Here is a 15,420-nt window from a genome sequence, read left to right as displayed (position 1 = left end):
ATGTCACTTAAAAATCATCAGAAACTTCATACGATAGTATGTTGCTCAAAAATCATCAAAAATGTCACAATATAGTATGTCACAAAAAAAGTCATAATGTATTACGTGCCTCAAAACTCATCAAAAAACATCATCGTATAGTATGTCACTCAAAAATATATCAAAAATGTCATACTACAATATGTCGCTCAATGGCAATTCTATTCAGAACATCAGTGGTATCCTCACTGAAGGATGGAAGTTTGCATAGCAAGTGTTTAATAAAAGAATCAATGTATTTAGATGCTGGTTCTGTAAGAGGGCCATTACCAGATATAATGGGGCGGCCAGGAGGGTTATCTTTAGGCCCTTTTTGCACTTTGGTTAGTAGGTAGAATGAAGTAATAAGTTCAGCTGAGGAAACAAAATTCATTATTGTTAATATTGACCCTCATCCAGTGCCTCTTTACGTAGAATGTCAAATTGTCAAAATTGTCAAAATGAGTGCTGGGTTGGATACTGTGGGCAAAAATCTAGATTTGGGTTTAAAATTTGTGGACAAATCATCATTAGCAGGAATACAAACATTTGGAAAGTTATGTGTGTGGCCTGCACTGTGGAAATACCATGTTTTCAGATCAAGATTGCAGTAAAAACAAAACAAAAACAAAAATGTCCACTCTAGTATGGAAAGCACTGGTGTTATTGATGGGGGCAAAAGACAGACAAAACAGAATAGTGTTCTTTGTGCAATTCTACATCAGAAAGAAACTGAAAGAACTGAAAGTTCAAGTTATGATCTTGAATTGAAAAAAAATAAACGTTTTCAGATTTTAAATACTTGTACGAAAAGATTAATTTCTGTTTATATATAATTTTGATTTAAATCTGATATTCTTTTGAATAACTTATTTTCAGTTTTCACTTTTATATATTTTCAAAATGTGAGGTCTTAATCTTTTTAGTCATAGATTTTATGTATTCACTTTCAGATCTTTTTTTTCACTTTCAGATCATATTGTTTCAGTATTATCATCTGGCATGGAGGGTGTGGCATCAACTGAGAGGGGCGTGGGATTGTGAGTGACAGCATGACAAAGAAGGCTTGGGGCCCTCCCCAGTTATGTTGCCTTCAGGAAAGGTGGCTACTTTGATAAATATGACTCAGCACTTTCTATACACTGTATTTAGGTGATTTGCAGGGAATAAAGTGATGTTCAGGACAAAGTTATATTTAACAAGCTGTTTTAGACCACTCTTGGCAACTATCAATATATAGGAGCAGTAAAATATCGAGTTTGTGACGATGGGCGCTTTGTATAGCGTTGCGTAGAGGCTGGAGCACCTGTGAACCCAGTGGGAGTTGAGACTCAGAGTGGGGGACACGTCTCGTTCAGCTCTGTGCTGCTTAATCCCCCTAGGGTTCGTAGACAGGAACATCAGATGTGAGATTATAGCCAACTGCAGCCCTGCGGAGAAGGAAAGAGGAGAACAGGTTTCAGATGGGCGAGGGGTCGTGAGAAGTGAGACCTCACGGCAGGTGACTGAATTGATGAGGCACAGATGGTTAACTTAACGAGGTGCATGCAGGTGATTTGTATCCGTGGGAGAGAAGCATGGCCTTGTTCCTGAACTTCAGCTATATTAACTACATTAAAAACATCACAGTATAATATGTTGTTCAAAATAGCATAAAAAAGTCAAAGTATAAAATGTCATCCAAAATGGTATAAGAATGTGATTGTATAATGTGCCATCCAAAATGACATAAAATCTTCAAAGTATAGTATTTCATTCAAAATAGCATAAAAAAGTCATTGTATAGTTTTATGCCCAGCTCGTTCAAGTGCATAACAGAGAAGGGAGGACCACACGGTAACCATTTAAATTAATGACAAATTGATTTAAGGTGACACAACCAAAAAGCAAACTAAGATGTAGGTCAGTAATCTGTGGTGAGGTGTGGTGGTTGGATGCATGAAGTGCTTTGGTGCTAACTTAAACCACAAGAAAACAAAGGACTAAACAAACCAACCAAACAAAATCATGTTGGGTGCCTGAGAGGCACCACCGTTCCAAAGAGAGAGCCATCTTGGAACTGGCCTAGCTTAAATAGACTTGTGGCAGGTGAGGCGAATCCCAACAACGAGGTGGGAGGAGCCGAGCAGGCAGAGAGATCCTGAAAGAAAGAGCACAGGCAGGCCAAACAGGGACTGACAACAGTCCCATGGGAATGAAAAATGTATAGCACAGCATGTTGTACAAAGTAGTATTAATAAAAATTTCAGTGGTGCATGTCCTTCGACATAGCGTAAAAATGTGTGTCATATGTTGTCAAAAGTAGCACAAAAAAGTCATGCTTTAGCATGTCTTTCGAAATACCATAAAACAGTCATAGTATAGCACATTCTCCAAAAATGAATTTAAAATTCATACTATAGCATGGTGTTCCAAATAGCATAAAAAAGCAATAGTTTGACGTTCTACGAAGCATGAAAAAGTCACATTATAGCATGTCATTGAAAATAGTGTAAAAAAAAGTCAAAGTACAGTATGTGTTCCAAAACAGCGTAAACATTTCATGGTAAAGCAGGTGAAGGAGCCCGTCAGGCTGAAGAAGTAGGCCTTTCGGGCTTTCAGGCCGGTGGTCTCCTGCAGCCGCACCAGTTGGCCAGAAGGGCTGCTGCTGAGGGTGTTGCCAAAGCAAAAACCTGGGTGTGGCAGAAGTTTAGGGAGGCTACGGAGGAGGACTTTCGGTCAGCCTCTGAAGTTCTGGCAATCTGTGAATCGTCTCTGGCAGGGCGTGCCTCAGGCTGTGATCAGTAGGGGAGGAGATCTGCTGACTTTCTGATCTGGGGACTTTTGAGTGGTGGAAGGAACACTGTCATCCCTGGAGTAGACAGAGCCTGAGGACTCGGGGGAACCCTCGTCCATATCCCTGGCAGAGGTCGCTGAGGTGGTCAAAAAGCTCTTTAGTGGCAAGGCGCCAGGTGCGGATGACATTCGCCCTGAGATGCTGAAGGCTCTGGACATTGTTGGGCTGTCTTAGCTGACACACCTGTTTAATGTCACGCGGAGGTCAGGTACGGTGCTTCTGAAGCGGCAGACCGGGGTGGTGGTTCCCATTTTCATAAAAAGGGGACAGGAGGATGTGTTCCAATTATCGCGGTATCACACAGCGCAGCCTCCCTAGCAGAGTCTACTCCAGGGTGCTGGAAAGGATCAGCGCTATTGTCGAACCTCAGATTGAGGAGTAACAGTGCGGATTCCGTCCTGGTTGAGGAAAAGTGGACCAGCTCTTTACCCTAGTGAGGCTGCTGGAGGGGTTGTGGACGTTTGCCCACCCAGTCTACACATGCTTTGTGGACTTGGAGAAGGCCTATGACTTTTGTAACAAGTTAGCGGATGTGTTAAAAAGATTTCAGCTCTATAAGCCTCTTGATGATTTACTATGATCAGGATATTTTGAAGTTTGGAAAATAAATCGTCTACAAATGCAGATTTATTGAAATGAGTTGCGCCCAATTTAAGCAGTCATTACCAAATTTTATGCATCACCTAAGGTATGAGTGATGACTATAGATAGTGTAAACCGAGTTTTGTATGAATCCATGTGGCTTATTATGAGGTATATAATGTTCGCATTTCTGCCGCCCTCTAGTGGCAGAATATACAAAGACTGCTTAGCGAAGCTTGGAAAAAGCATCTGCACATGTGCACCAAGTTTGGTTACAATTGCCTACGTTATTTTTATTCATGAGTATTTATGTTAAATTGAACTTTAAGACAAATATTAAAAAAAACAACTGACAAAAAAAAAACAAATGAATAGACAAATCAAAATTTCTCTGCTGCTTGTAGATAAGCAATGTCTGTAGACGGTCCTACCAAAATTACAGGACAGCAGGGCCAGTGGTCTGGGACTAGTTTGCGAAAGAGAGATTTAGGGAAAACTGAAGAAAAGTGACAAAACGTTAAAAAAAAAGTAAACAGAGGACCATAAATTAAAGGTAGAGATGAACTGAGAGATTAATGTGTTGAAAGAATTTTGACTCTAAGCCAAGCTGTTTTCCAGATAATTGCATAAATGTAAATTTGATTGTTACAGCCCCACATCGAGGTCACAGAGTGTCACTAGAATTTGCAACCAGCCTGCCAATTTTGGTGAGGATTTGTTTTAAGGTTTTTGCTGCCTGAACATTTTTAGATGAGAAAACAAAGAAGAGGAACAAAGAAAGAAAGAAAGAGAAAATAATTTGAACAAAAACAACAGGGCTCCAGCAGCATGTGATGTTGCTTGGACCCCTAAAAAAGGCACATGCTTAACACACAAACATAAGGTAAATGTGTTTAAAAAAATAAAATAAATAATTAAAAAGTATAAAAAAAAGAGTTGCTTAAAAGTTTAGTTTTTGCACACAATGTATTTTTTTTTTTTTTTTTTACAAAATAATAACATTTACCCATTTTTAAATTACATGAAGTATTTCCACGTGATAACCCTATGCCATTTCTTTCACTGACATTGGAGTAAATGTCTTGCTTGAGGGCAAGCTGTTCAAGCAGAGAGGAGCAATATTCAGTCATGGACCTTTAAACATCAAAATTACTATCACCTGGGTTACGGACCTCTTTAACACAGCTCAGGACTGACACATAGTGTTTTTTACCAACCATGGCTAAATTTCAACATATACAGTAATCGTTATGGTGACTGAAATCTTTGCTGCTTTGTACACTCACATTTTACTAGTAACAAGGTTTTGGTTAGTAATGCTACAACATTTAGGCATTAAGACATTTAAGGAATGCAACCTTTAAAAAAAACCCACCACCTCCAGCTTCAGTACTGAATGTGAAAGCTGAATATAGACCTCACAGAGTGTGTTGTTATGTAGCTGTTCACATGGTGAACTTTTGAACAAGCAACACTATGGCAAATGTGTTTTTTAAAAATGTATTTACCAGATTAGTAATAATTAATTAAAACCAACTGTAGTTCACTGATTGAATTGGAAATTAATTTTTTCAATTATTCAACATGCTGTATTTTCATCTTAACACTGCGTTCTGCCATTACAATCTCACAGGCAGGTTATGGTTAGCTTAATGCTAACTATAACCCACTGTCTTCAAACGAAAATTTCACAACTTTTTCAATTTCACAACCGTGCACTTTTTGGGAAAAAAAGCGCGAGTCATCATTTCTCTAGATGTGCCACAGCTGACAGGTAACTGAGACGTGCCTGAGCAGCAGCTGGGTAACTGCAACCCTAATCAAATCCTTGTTTGTTTTCTGAAATTGCAGAGTTGGTATTTCCATTAGATTTGGATAATGCAGATATAATGCACCAGAGTGCCAGAAATGTTAGACCAGCTTAATTAAAGTGGCTCAGGATGTTTTCGAGGCTTGAAAGTATAACATGAAATATCAACAACCTACTGCAGTCAATGAATACTGTTTGAAAATAAAAATCCAGTCCAGGTATTCCGTACCATTTTTTGACAAAATAACATGTATAAAATGATATGGCTCACAATCAGGGCCAGAGCTGTTTCTAGTTGTGTCAGCCCTAACCCTGTACAATAAAAAAGTGCTTAAAAAACAAAAAAAGTTAATCCCTGTAATAACAAGTCCTCAGTGCATGGCATGCAAGTAACAATGTAAAGTCCAGTCTGTCCGTCCTGCACGCTGCACGCCGCTGGTGCAAACAATCAGACAGCGCTGCAGTGAAAAAGACTGCAGAGGAAACAGACAAGACAGGACGGCTTTAATAAAAACTCAACTCTGCTTTTCTGGATTACGAGCAGCTGCTCGTTAGGGACGGTGGACAAAGGTGAGTCTCATTAGGTTTACTGATGGCTGGCACTGTGTCCAAAGTCAGACCTTTGGTGGAGGGACTGGCCTCAGAGCCTAGAGGACAAAACAAACACACATTCAATGTATAAACTTTAAGGAATATTGACATTTTGTGAAAACTCCTTTGTTTTTTTGCCAAGAGTTAGATGAGAAGAGTGATACCACTTGTGTGCTAAATAATAAGCTACAGACAATAGCCAGTTAGCTTAGTTTACCATAAAGGCTGGAAGTAGAGGGAAACAGTTAGCCTCGCTCTGTCCGTCTGCTGTAACGTCTACTAGTGCCTCTTAAAATCACTGCGGTTGTTTTTTTTGCTGTGCTGGACTTTTTCTTTCTGATGGATTAAAGGAGCTCTGTGCAATATTTAAAATATAAGTGTTATTTGGACATGGTTCTCAATATGGCTAAGCTGCTAACGCCATAAACAGCACTAACAACAGCACTGCTGACGGCTAACAGTGCTGACGGCCAACAGTGCTGACGGCCAACAGTGCTGACGGCGAACAGTGCTGACGGCTAACAGTGTGGCATTCATGAAATTGTTCTTGGAGTGATCCAAACAATATCGTTTGCCACTTTTGTTGTCTTTACAGCTGTAGTGTGGACTCCACCATCCAATTGTGTTGGAGTGATTTTTATCGTTATCGTTCTTGGTGTGGATGGACTTTAACCTCCATAACATGTAACAGATATGAGTGTGTATCTTTGCATTCAAGTCTTTGCAGCAAACATAAAATACCAAAAAAATATGTGCCTTGTGCTACAATACAATGTATACAACTTGTATGTAAAGTTATAAAAATATTTGTATAATGCTACAATGTAAAACACAATATATACCTAACTAGGAATAAGAAATATGTATAATATATATGATAAGTGCAACATATGTTAAATATATGTTTAGGAGTGATTAAATATATAAGAGTTAGATACATAATGCACAGTTGAGTGTAATCTAATTATTGCACCAATAATTGTACAGTTAAGATAGTGTTATGAAGAATTATTTGACCTTTATAATATATATAAATGCATTTAGCATGATTAGTCAGATCAGAGATTTAAGCAAAAGGAGAAATATAAAACCTAAAATCTTGCCTGTGCTTTTGTTTTGCGGCTTTAAAAAGAACACACAGAGAAACACATGGCATCCCAGCTGGTACCAGTTTAAATGACATAGTTCACACCAGATCACCCCATTCCTGGTGAGGAAGACTTTGATTACATCACATCAAAAGTTGAGTTTTCTTTGAGACAGCGTCAGAGGCCTATGAGCTGTGTGTAATGAGGCAGGAATCACTGGTACCTGGCGTGCAGCAGTGTAGCTCTGGCCTGGTTTTGGTCTGTTCCCTGCTGGTGGTGGTGGAGGCGGAGCTCCTTTGGGCTTTGGCCTTCCAGCCTTAAATTTCAAGTATAAAGTGAATGCATTACATAGTTAAATTACATATCCAGACTCATTATCTGTATCACTGTATATCCTATCATATTACCTGCACCGGCTTAGGTTGACCAGGAGCTGGTGCACTCGCCATGCGGTGAGCGGAGCTGTTCACTGCTGTCGGCTTCCTCCGGCTGTGTGCACTGTTATAAAATGAAAGAATTCATTTATTTTCAACTCTTGTTAAAGGGCATTTTCAGTGACACATCTAAACCAAGACCTACAACAGGGTTGATGATTACTTACGTTGGCAACATGGTATTTTGCCGTCTTTTCCAGAAGCAGCCTATCACACCAGCAATGATACCTAAAACCACTAGTAGAACTACCACTATGATGGCGATCGTTGGTCCTGCAGAAATGGAATAGAAATCAGTACTGTTTTTGTTTGGTTTTTACCACATTTCCTATACCCATCAGTTAAAGCCTGTGCTAAAGCTCGTTTTGTATTGTTCTGTTTTGCTGTCTTTAGTTTCACTATGTCATTGTTTGTCTCGCTTGACTATTGCTGTGCTTGTTTTCGCTTGTTGTGTTGTCACTGCAGTTCATAATTTAAAAAAAAAGGAAATCAGTGTTGCTTCGGTGCAGCAGTGCTACGTCAGTGATTCAAATTCAACGTTGATTGTGCAGAAAGCACACATATTTTTTATACCGTTATGAACAACTGTTGGAAGGTCCTACCTGAAGTACTGGGACTTGGATCTGCATCCTTGGACTCGCAGTAAGGAGGCATCCACCCCGGCTCACACTGACACTCACTTCTGTGGTTGCACACCTGAAGAACACAACAAAAATCCTGTCCTTAACAGCTTTTATCACATGCTCTGTTTAATAGCCCCTGCTATTACATAGCACCATTAAAAGACTACGTCACCCACAAAATGACTATTTTTATATTGATTACTGATATTTCTCTCACATTGTCTCCGCGGAGAATGGAGATTCCAAAAACTGAGAAAATTTTTGATGAAATGAAGTAAACGGGGCCGTGTGTAACTAAAGCAAAACTATATTTTTATGTTTTTAAGGCTGCATGGGTCGTGCAATAACGTCATGGTGGTCATTTTGTATATATTCTTTAATCTTTTATCTTTTTTCTTACGTTTATGGATTGTATGTGGTTCCGTGTAATATGGGTAAAGTGCAATATGTGTTCAAGCGCTTTTCTATTTTGCTGTATGCTTTTCTGTTTACATGCTTTTCTGTTTACATATGGATTGTGTTTGTTTCTGTTGTTTTATTTATTGATTCTTCTGTGGAGGAAGAGAAATGCGTGCAGCACTTTGAGTCCAAGACAAATTTCCCCAAAGGGGAAGTATCATATCGTGTATCATATCGTATATCAGGACATCTGTTTATAAACTCTCATGCAACTTGTGCAGTATAATCAAAGTCTTATTCATCCACTCACACGCTCAGTATTTCCTAAACACATGCATTTCTGCAAAAATCTTACTTTTAAAAAAATTTCAGTTTGCTTCTGTAAAAAGTGGACCCCTTTTATGCCCCATCATCTAGAATTTTCAACCTTTTTGGATTCATTCACCATGGAGGGTTGTGAGAAAAAAGTTTCCTTTGCAGATTCAACTGGGTTATTTTATGGATGAAATATTCCCTTTACTACAACATCCAAAACTAACCATTTTTTTGGTCTATCAAACATATTTATTAACTCTTTATAACATATAAAATTTATTCATAACTCACATATTGCAATATTGTTTGTGCTGCCACCTTTTCCACCAATTTTATCACAAAGGAGATTTATATGACTAATATTTAGTAGTCAGATTGAACATTCAGCCTCAAATATTTTATATTTAACATGGCTTTTTGCAGTCTGCAAGTGTGTGGATCAGCCTGATTTAGTACCTGTATCATTTAAAAGATTATTTTCAGACAAATTTAGTAATTCACACATATCCAACACCAGACTTGTAAATCATGTGCATCCTCTTACAGGATTTAAAACAACTCTGTCAATTCTTCATCAGATACAAGGAAGCTCAGTTGTGGAGTAAATACTGTTATATTGAAACACAAGTCTGTCTCAATCTTTAAATTTGGGTAATTGCGTTTTGTCCTCTTTTTAGCAGTAGAAAGAATGTCATGCCTGCTAGACACATTTCAGGTGTACTTTCTTTAATTTTGTATTAGCATGCTTTGCTCTTATTTATCAGTTTTCTTCTGCAACCGCACCACTAGATGCCACTAAACAACAACAAAAAATAAAATAAATTCTGAGCCATGTTGGCATGTACTTACAGCATGGCCTCTGCATTTTGCTGAACAGTTTGTATTTCTGTATGCTGTCTCAAGCTCCACACACTCATTCTGGCTGCAAACCTTAATAAACAAAAAGTGACAAAGACGGTGCATACTTTGATATACGCTGCAGACTGAATGCCGCAAGTTGATTGTGGTAAAATCATGAGCACAAAACATATTTACAGAATGAATAAGCGTATTTTTAAAAAAGCTAACAGAGCTTCTTACCATTCCATCCCCACATTTAGTCCCAGTGTCCACCTGGCCGTAATCTTTGGTGTAGTCGTCGAAGAAAGATGCCCTGCAGACACCGATGGAGACCATGCGGCCATAGTTTGGGTTGGCATTACCGCCCTGGCAGAACAGCTTCCCACACATCACGTCTCTAAACAGTAGGAGGGGGTCAAAATATGTGCCCATATTCACTTCAGAGCCAATTCAAACTAATTCTTCAAATGAATGAACTCAGTAAACATTTATTCCAACACAAATACTTGACTGATAAGCATTCTAAAGTACAACAAAGTTTTAGGGCCACATTGAGGAAAATCCTTTTTTTTCTGAGACTAGAAAAAGTCATAATACTATGAGAAAAAAGTTGAGAAAAAAAAGATTTAATGTTAGTAATACTATTAGTTAATTAAATTATCAAGTCAGAGTCAGAATTTTACACACACACTGTGGCAAGGTTTGGCACAGTACAACACAGAAACGAAACTGGGGACAGTGATTGCCAAGGGGTCGTCTGTGTTTTCGCCTGTTTGTTGGTAATATGTTTATTTCCGTGATATAATATTCTGTTTCTCATAAAATTACAACTTTATTCTCGTAAAATTATGACTTAATTCTTGTAATATTACAACTGTATTCTCATAAAATTACGAGTTTTTTCTTGTAAAACTATGACTTTATACACAAAACATTTTAAGTTTATTCTACTAAAATTAAGACTTTTTTCATAAAACTATTAGTTTATTCTCAAAATTACGAATTTATACTAATACTTTGACTTTATTCTCGAAATCCTTTTTTTCCTAACATGGCCCTTGTCCTCTATCATATTAAAGGGACAGATCAACCCAAAATTACTTGATGCTTTTTGGAACCAATATTACAATGTAAACCTCACATTCTACTGTAAAACACTGTCATACATTTAATGGCAATATACTTTTGAAGTAATTTACAGTAGTGACACTGTAAAACTACAGTGAACTGGCAACTACAGCTGCCAGTAATTTACTGCAGTTTTACGGGAAGACTTAATACAGTGGAAATTTCTGTAAAAATACAGCTAAATTATAACAGTAGTATACAGTTTTCCCAAAATACAGTAAATCTTAAGCTTTTTGGAGCCAGTATTACACTGTAAACCTCAAACTCTACTGCAGGATACTGTAAGAAATTTAACGGCAATATACTGTTGAAGTACAAGGTAATATAATGGTAGAATGGTGGCAACTACAGCTGCCAGTAGTTTAGTGAAATTTTATGGGAAAATGTATTACAGTGCACTCTATGTCTTGCTGAGACTCACTCTCGCTGGCAGGGGATGTACTGGTCCCTTGAGGGACGTCTGCAGTAGCCATAGTAGACTCCTCTCACGTTATGGTTATAGCAGCCTGAAGTGGCCTCTGTAGCACCTGATGACATGAGAGGATTACATGCAGATTTATAAGGTAGATCTAGGATAGTTATCCTATTTTTATATTGTCTCTTTCCTTAACAAAATATTGTAATATATGAAACAAAACATTACAACCAATATGTGTGACAATATACTCACTTGATCCATACATCCTGACACACTGGTTTGTCTTCTGTGGACACTGGCCATTATAGCAGTATCCCAGGTCTCCATCGCACGGAAGGCCATTCACAGCAAAGACATCCTCAGGACAGGTGGCGCTCTTCCCATCGCAGTACTCTGACACATCACAGTCATCCTGCTTCCTGCGGCACTCGTTGGTCCGAGGTGAGATCTGTGTGGAAGGGTAATGGTATGTTTGATCACATTATATATATCATGTCATAGATTACTCAATGTGTAATGCTTTACAAGCTTCCGGGGATGTAAAGCACTGTGAAATTGTCTCGGTGTATGAATTGTGCCAGATAAATAATCCTTCTGTGCCTGGGTTGTGCTGGAGGAGGGTAAATACACCTGCACTCTTACAGACACCATTTTTTATTTTCTTAATTATTTTTTTAAAAAGTTTTTTGGGGGGCTTCGATTGCCTTTAGTGTACAGGACAGCTTGAGCGTGAAAGAGGGGGAGAGGGCAAAGATCACGGTCACTGTAAGCATATGAATGCAATATCTCATGAAGACCTCTGAGAAATTCTTCAAAGTTGGAGCAAATGTCCACTTATACTCAACAAAGAACTAATTAGGTGTTGGTGGTAAAAGCTCAAGAACACATTTGCACACATTTACATTTGCTAATTATGAAAAAAAAAATCCCACAAATGTCTAATAAGGTAAAATGATGAAGTGTCGACATTTTATATCCTAAAGGATATAAATGTCACTTCACTGTGACATCATGATTTTCAACAAAAACACTTTACTGACTATTATTCAACCTCAGAAACAGAAGGGGAGACGTATTTGAAGCGTCCAGGTTTTAAATTTTTTTTAGTGTCTCGGCAGCAACATCCATATTTAAGGATGTCACTACTGTCATGGCTATACATTAGTCTATGCAGACATGAATGTTAACTGCAACTCAATTGGCATACAACTATGAGGCAGAAATTTTAGTTTGTGTCTGTAACTGATAACCCATTATGAAAATCAATCAGTTGATCAATCAGTCAATACCTAAAATATTTAAGATAAATAAACATTTTTTCTCTCATTAAAAACCCAGACATAACATTGTCTAAAGTTTGTCTGTTGGACACAGCATGCCTCTGACTTCACAGTAAAGCAAGTTAGGGCTAGTGTGTGTGTTCAGTGGAGGCTTCAAGTTTCCACATCACTCTTGTGTAAACTGCATACTGAACTACAAATGGCTTCAAACTGTTTGTGCTGTCACAAAATCAACTCATACATTCAGGTCTTACAAACTCTGGATTGTGAGGACAGACATCAATGTGAGGCAACAAGAGGTAAACACTTTTTGACTGGAGGGGACTTAAAAAATGCTGTATTTTTCTTTTTCTCTAATAAGTTCAAATGTTTGTAATGCCTTAAATGCCCACTAGAGGGCTGTAGCAGAGCAGACACTAGGATTACAGTACCTAGAGAAGATGTCATGCAAATAATATATTTAAGTATGTCCTTGAAACATACACAAAAGTTTATTTATTCATATCTACTCACCTTACAGTCGTCACAGCACTCGCCATCAGCACACTGTGCGCCCTCCTTCAGGGTGCAGGTAGTGGCGTTGCAGCATGGGTTGATGCACTCCTGTGAGGACAACAGAGAACTCATTAGGCTGCCAATCATTTGCACCAGCCAAATGCTGACTTAAAATGCAAGTGGCTGCTAGATTTGCTTCACTTACCGGCAAAAACACAATCTATTGAGTTGCTGGTAGATTTTGCAGTCTAGCTGCCACAGTGGCAGGTAGACCAAAAAAGTTCATTTCCTACCCTGATGCCACTCCTTTTCTTTATTAGGTTGTGTTATACTTCCTTGTGCTATGTTCCCCTCAGGAATGTGCCTGCATTTTTAGAGATCCTTTAAGGCGTGTATTTCTCCTCAAATAAAAAAGTTTAAAACTTTGGCATATACTGTGAAAACAATTGATCTGAGCTGACAGTTTCTAAGAACTATTACTTCTTTTCATTTTTCTATGATACAAAATTTCCAGATGATTTGAAGAAAATCTTTGTGATGTTGTATCATAGATACCACCAAAACTATATGGTAAAGGCTGCCATACATGACTTAAAGGATCATCCTCTCTATATGATCCTCAAAAAAGTGATATAGCAGCAAACCGCCATATGCTTTGTGAAGATATAGTGGTGTTATGGTGTCCAAAGCAGAAAATGAAGTCATACTTCCTGTTCCTGTTTTCTGTGGTATAAAGTATTTCTGCACATGCATGTTGGATCATGTGAGCCACATGTGTATGTCCCACTGCCCCTCAAAACCCCCAGGTTAACAGCTCTCAGCACTGCTGCTGTTGTTAGCAATGTTCGCTTTGTTAGTGTCATTAGCTGCCAGCTGCCGGCTCAGCCACCTCCATGTTGAGAACCATGTGTAGAAAACATCTGAATGACCTAACTCTCCTAACTCTTTATTTTTGCTCAAAATTACACAAACATTACATTTACTATGGGTTTCTCCTTTGAAAATTAGAGTTTTGACTAAAATCTCAATATTCAATGAGGTGCTATCTCTTAAAGGGCAGGAATTTGGCACTCCAGCTGAACACTACCTTATTTTGGGTGGGATGATGGGGTTGGGGTGCAACCAAGCCTATTCAGAGCTTGGGTTTGTAATTTGTGCTTGTGCTGAATACCAGCAGAGGCACAAACAGGTCTGAACATATTCACAGCTCTTCTCCTTTGAGTGAACTTGGCCAAAATGACTAGTTAAGAGCTATTTGCTACATGACAACTTATTATGATGGAATGTAGAAAATGCATCATTAGTCCATTTGCCAGCAATAAATGTTGATGAGGGTTTGTAAACTGTGGATGCTCATTGTAAATATTCAAATCAATTCAGTTCATATTGATTGATAACATACTTCTGTATGACAAAAAAAGTCTTAATTAAATAACTGTACTATGTGCCTGCAAAATTCTGTTCCTCCAGGATTTCACAGGATGTTTTTGGCATTGTTGCATTATGGAATGCTTGTATTCATAGCAGTTTTTCTAAATTAAAAAAAAAAACAATGCATGTTGCTGCGCTTGAGGAATGTTTTTGCAACAAAAAATAAAAATTGCTATGGTGTCTTGGATTCGGTGCCTTTAATTGTGAGCATTCAGTGTCCTGCCCTGTCTGCCTGGTTAGCACGAGCTCACACACAAGCAGCAGCCAACATCCAACACTGAGCCCTCAGACAGTCATGGACAGAAAACCATGAGGCAGGATTTCTTTAACCTGCTGAAACATTTAACCTTGTGGTAGGGGCTAGAAATCAGAGACAGGAGATCAACTCCAAACTGATCTCCCTGTCTCTGACACCCAGTGGGCAGGTTAGAAATTTAGGTGTTTTCTTGGATTCAGAATTAAATTTCACAAGCCATATTACGAGTATGCCTAGGACAGCATTTTACTAACTAAAAACATTTCTAAACTTTTTTTTTTGTGGTCTTTTTCTTTTCAGGTAGTTTTTTTTGTATGTTTTACTTATTTGTTGCACATTTTTAGGTCATTGCTTTTTCAGCTGCTTATTGCCGTCAGCCCATGTTTTTGACAGAAATCATTTGCTCAGGTTTCAAAGGGTTAAAGAGGAACAATAACTGAAGTAGTGTAAACTTTTAAAATAGCCTAATCAGCGAGCAGATTGTAGGTTAGCTGAGGTTAACTGAATATCAGCCCAATTAAAATATAGCTGTTTCTGAGCCAGCATGTATGGGCTTATGGACAATGGCGCTGAAAGGACAATCCAAACATCTTTAAGAGTTTTAAGACCTCACATGCATTCATTGTGTTAGTCTGTGTTGATGAGTCTGTTTTGATTCACGTGGATAATAAGACAGACGATGATTTAGGGATAGATGTGTCAGTGCATGTCGAACAGCCTCATTTCAAAATACCTCCAGGCAAATAACTATCCAAAAGAGTCTAGATCAGACAAGGACAACAAGATGTTGAGGCTCACTCCCAGCAATAGCAGCCTTGAGACACATAATAAATCACAGTTTTGAAACCAGTGCAGGGAGTGCATTTCACACAGAAT

At 38.3% G+C, this 15,420-nt stretch overlaps 1 protein-coding gene across 1 annotated transcript in view; it reads right to left on the bottom strand.

Moving 5' to 3' along the window:
- Positions 1 to 4,405: 4,405 nt before the first annotated feature.
- Positions 4,406 to 15,420, bottom strand: part of adam28 (ADAM metallopeptidase domain 28) — a 28,144-nt gene continuing 17,129 nt past the window's right edge. The window contains exons 14-23 of the mRNA XM_042488246.1: positions 12,876 to 12,965; positions 11,335 to 11,530; positions 11,086 to 11,191; positions 9,777 to 9,933; positions 9,546 to 9,626; positions 7,962 to 8,055; positions 7,527 to 7,632; positions 7,333 to 7,423; positions 7,149 to 7,241; positions 4,406 to 5,893 (exon numbers count right to left, since the gene is read on the bottom strand). Coding sequence (XP_042344180.1) covers positions 5,861 to 5,893; positions 7,149 to 7,241; positions 7,333 to 7,423; positions 7,527 to 7,632; positions 7,962 to 8,055; positions 9,546 to 9,626; positions 9,777 to 9,933; positions 11,086 to 11,191; positions 11,335 to 11,530; positions 12,876 to 12,965 — 1,047 coding nt within the window. The 3' untranslated portion in view covers positions 4,406 to 5,860. The remainder of the gene's footprint in view (positions 5,894 to 7,148; positions 7,242 to 7,332; positions 7,424 to 7,526; positions 7,633 to 7,961; positions 8,056 to 9,545; positions 9,627 to 9,776; positions 9,934 to 11,085; positions 11,192 to 11,334; positions 11,531 to 12,875; positions 12,966 to 15,420) is intronic.

The sequence above is a fragment of the Plectropomus leopardus genome, chromosome 6, assembly GCF_008729295.1.
Source record: "Plectropomus leopardus isolate mb chromosome 6, YSFRI_Pleo_2.0, whole genome shotgun sequence".
Classification (NCBI taxonomy): Eukaryota; Metazoa; Chordata; class Actinopteri; order Perciformes; family Serranidae; genus Plectropomus; species Plectropomus leopardus.
This window is presented reverse-complemented; position numbering and strand designations above follow the sequence as displayed.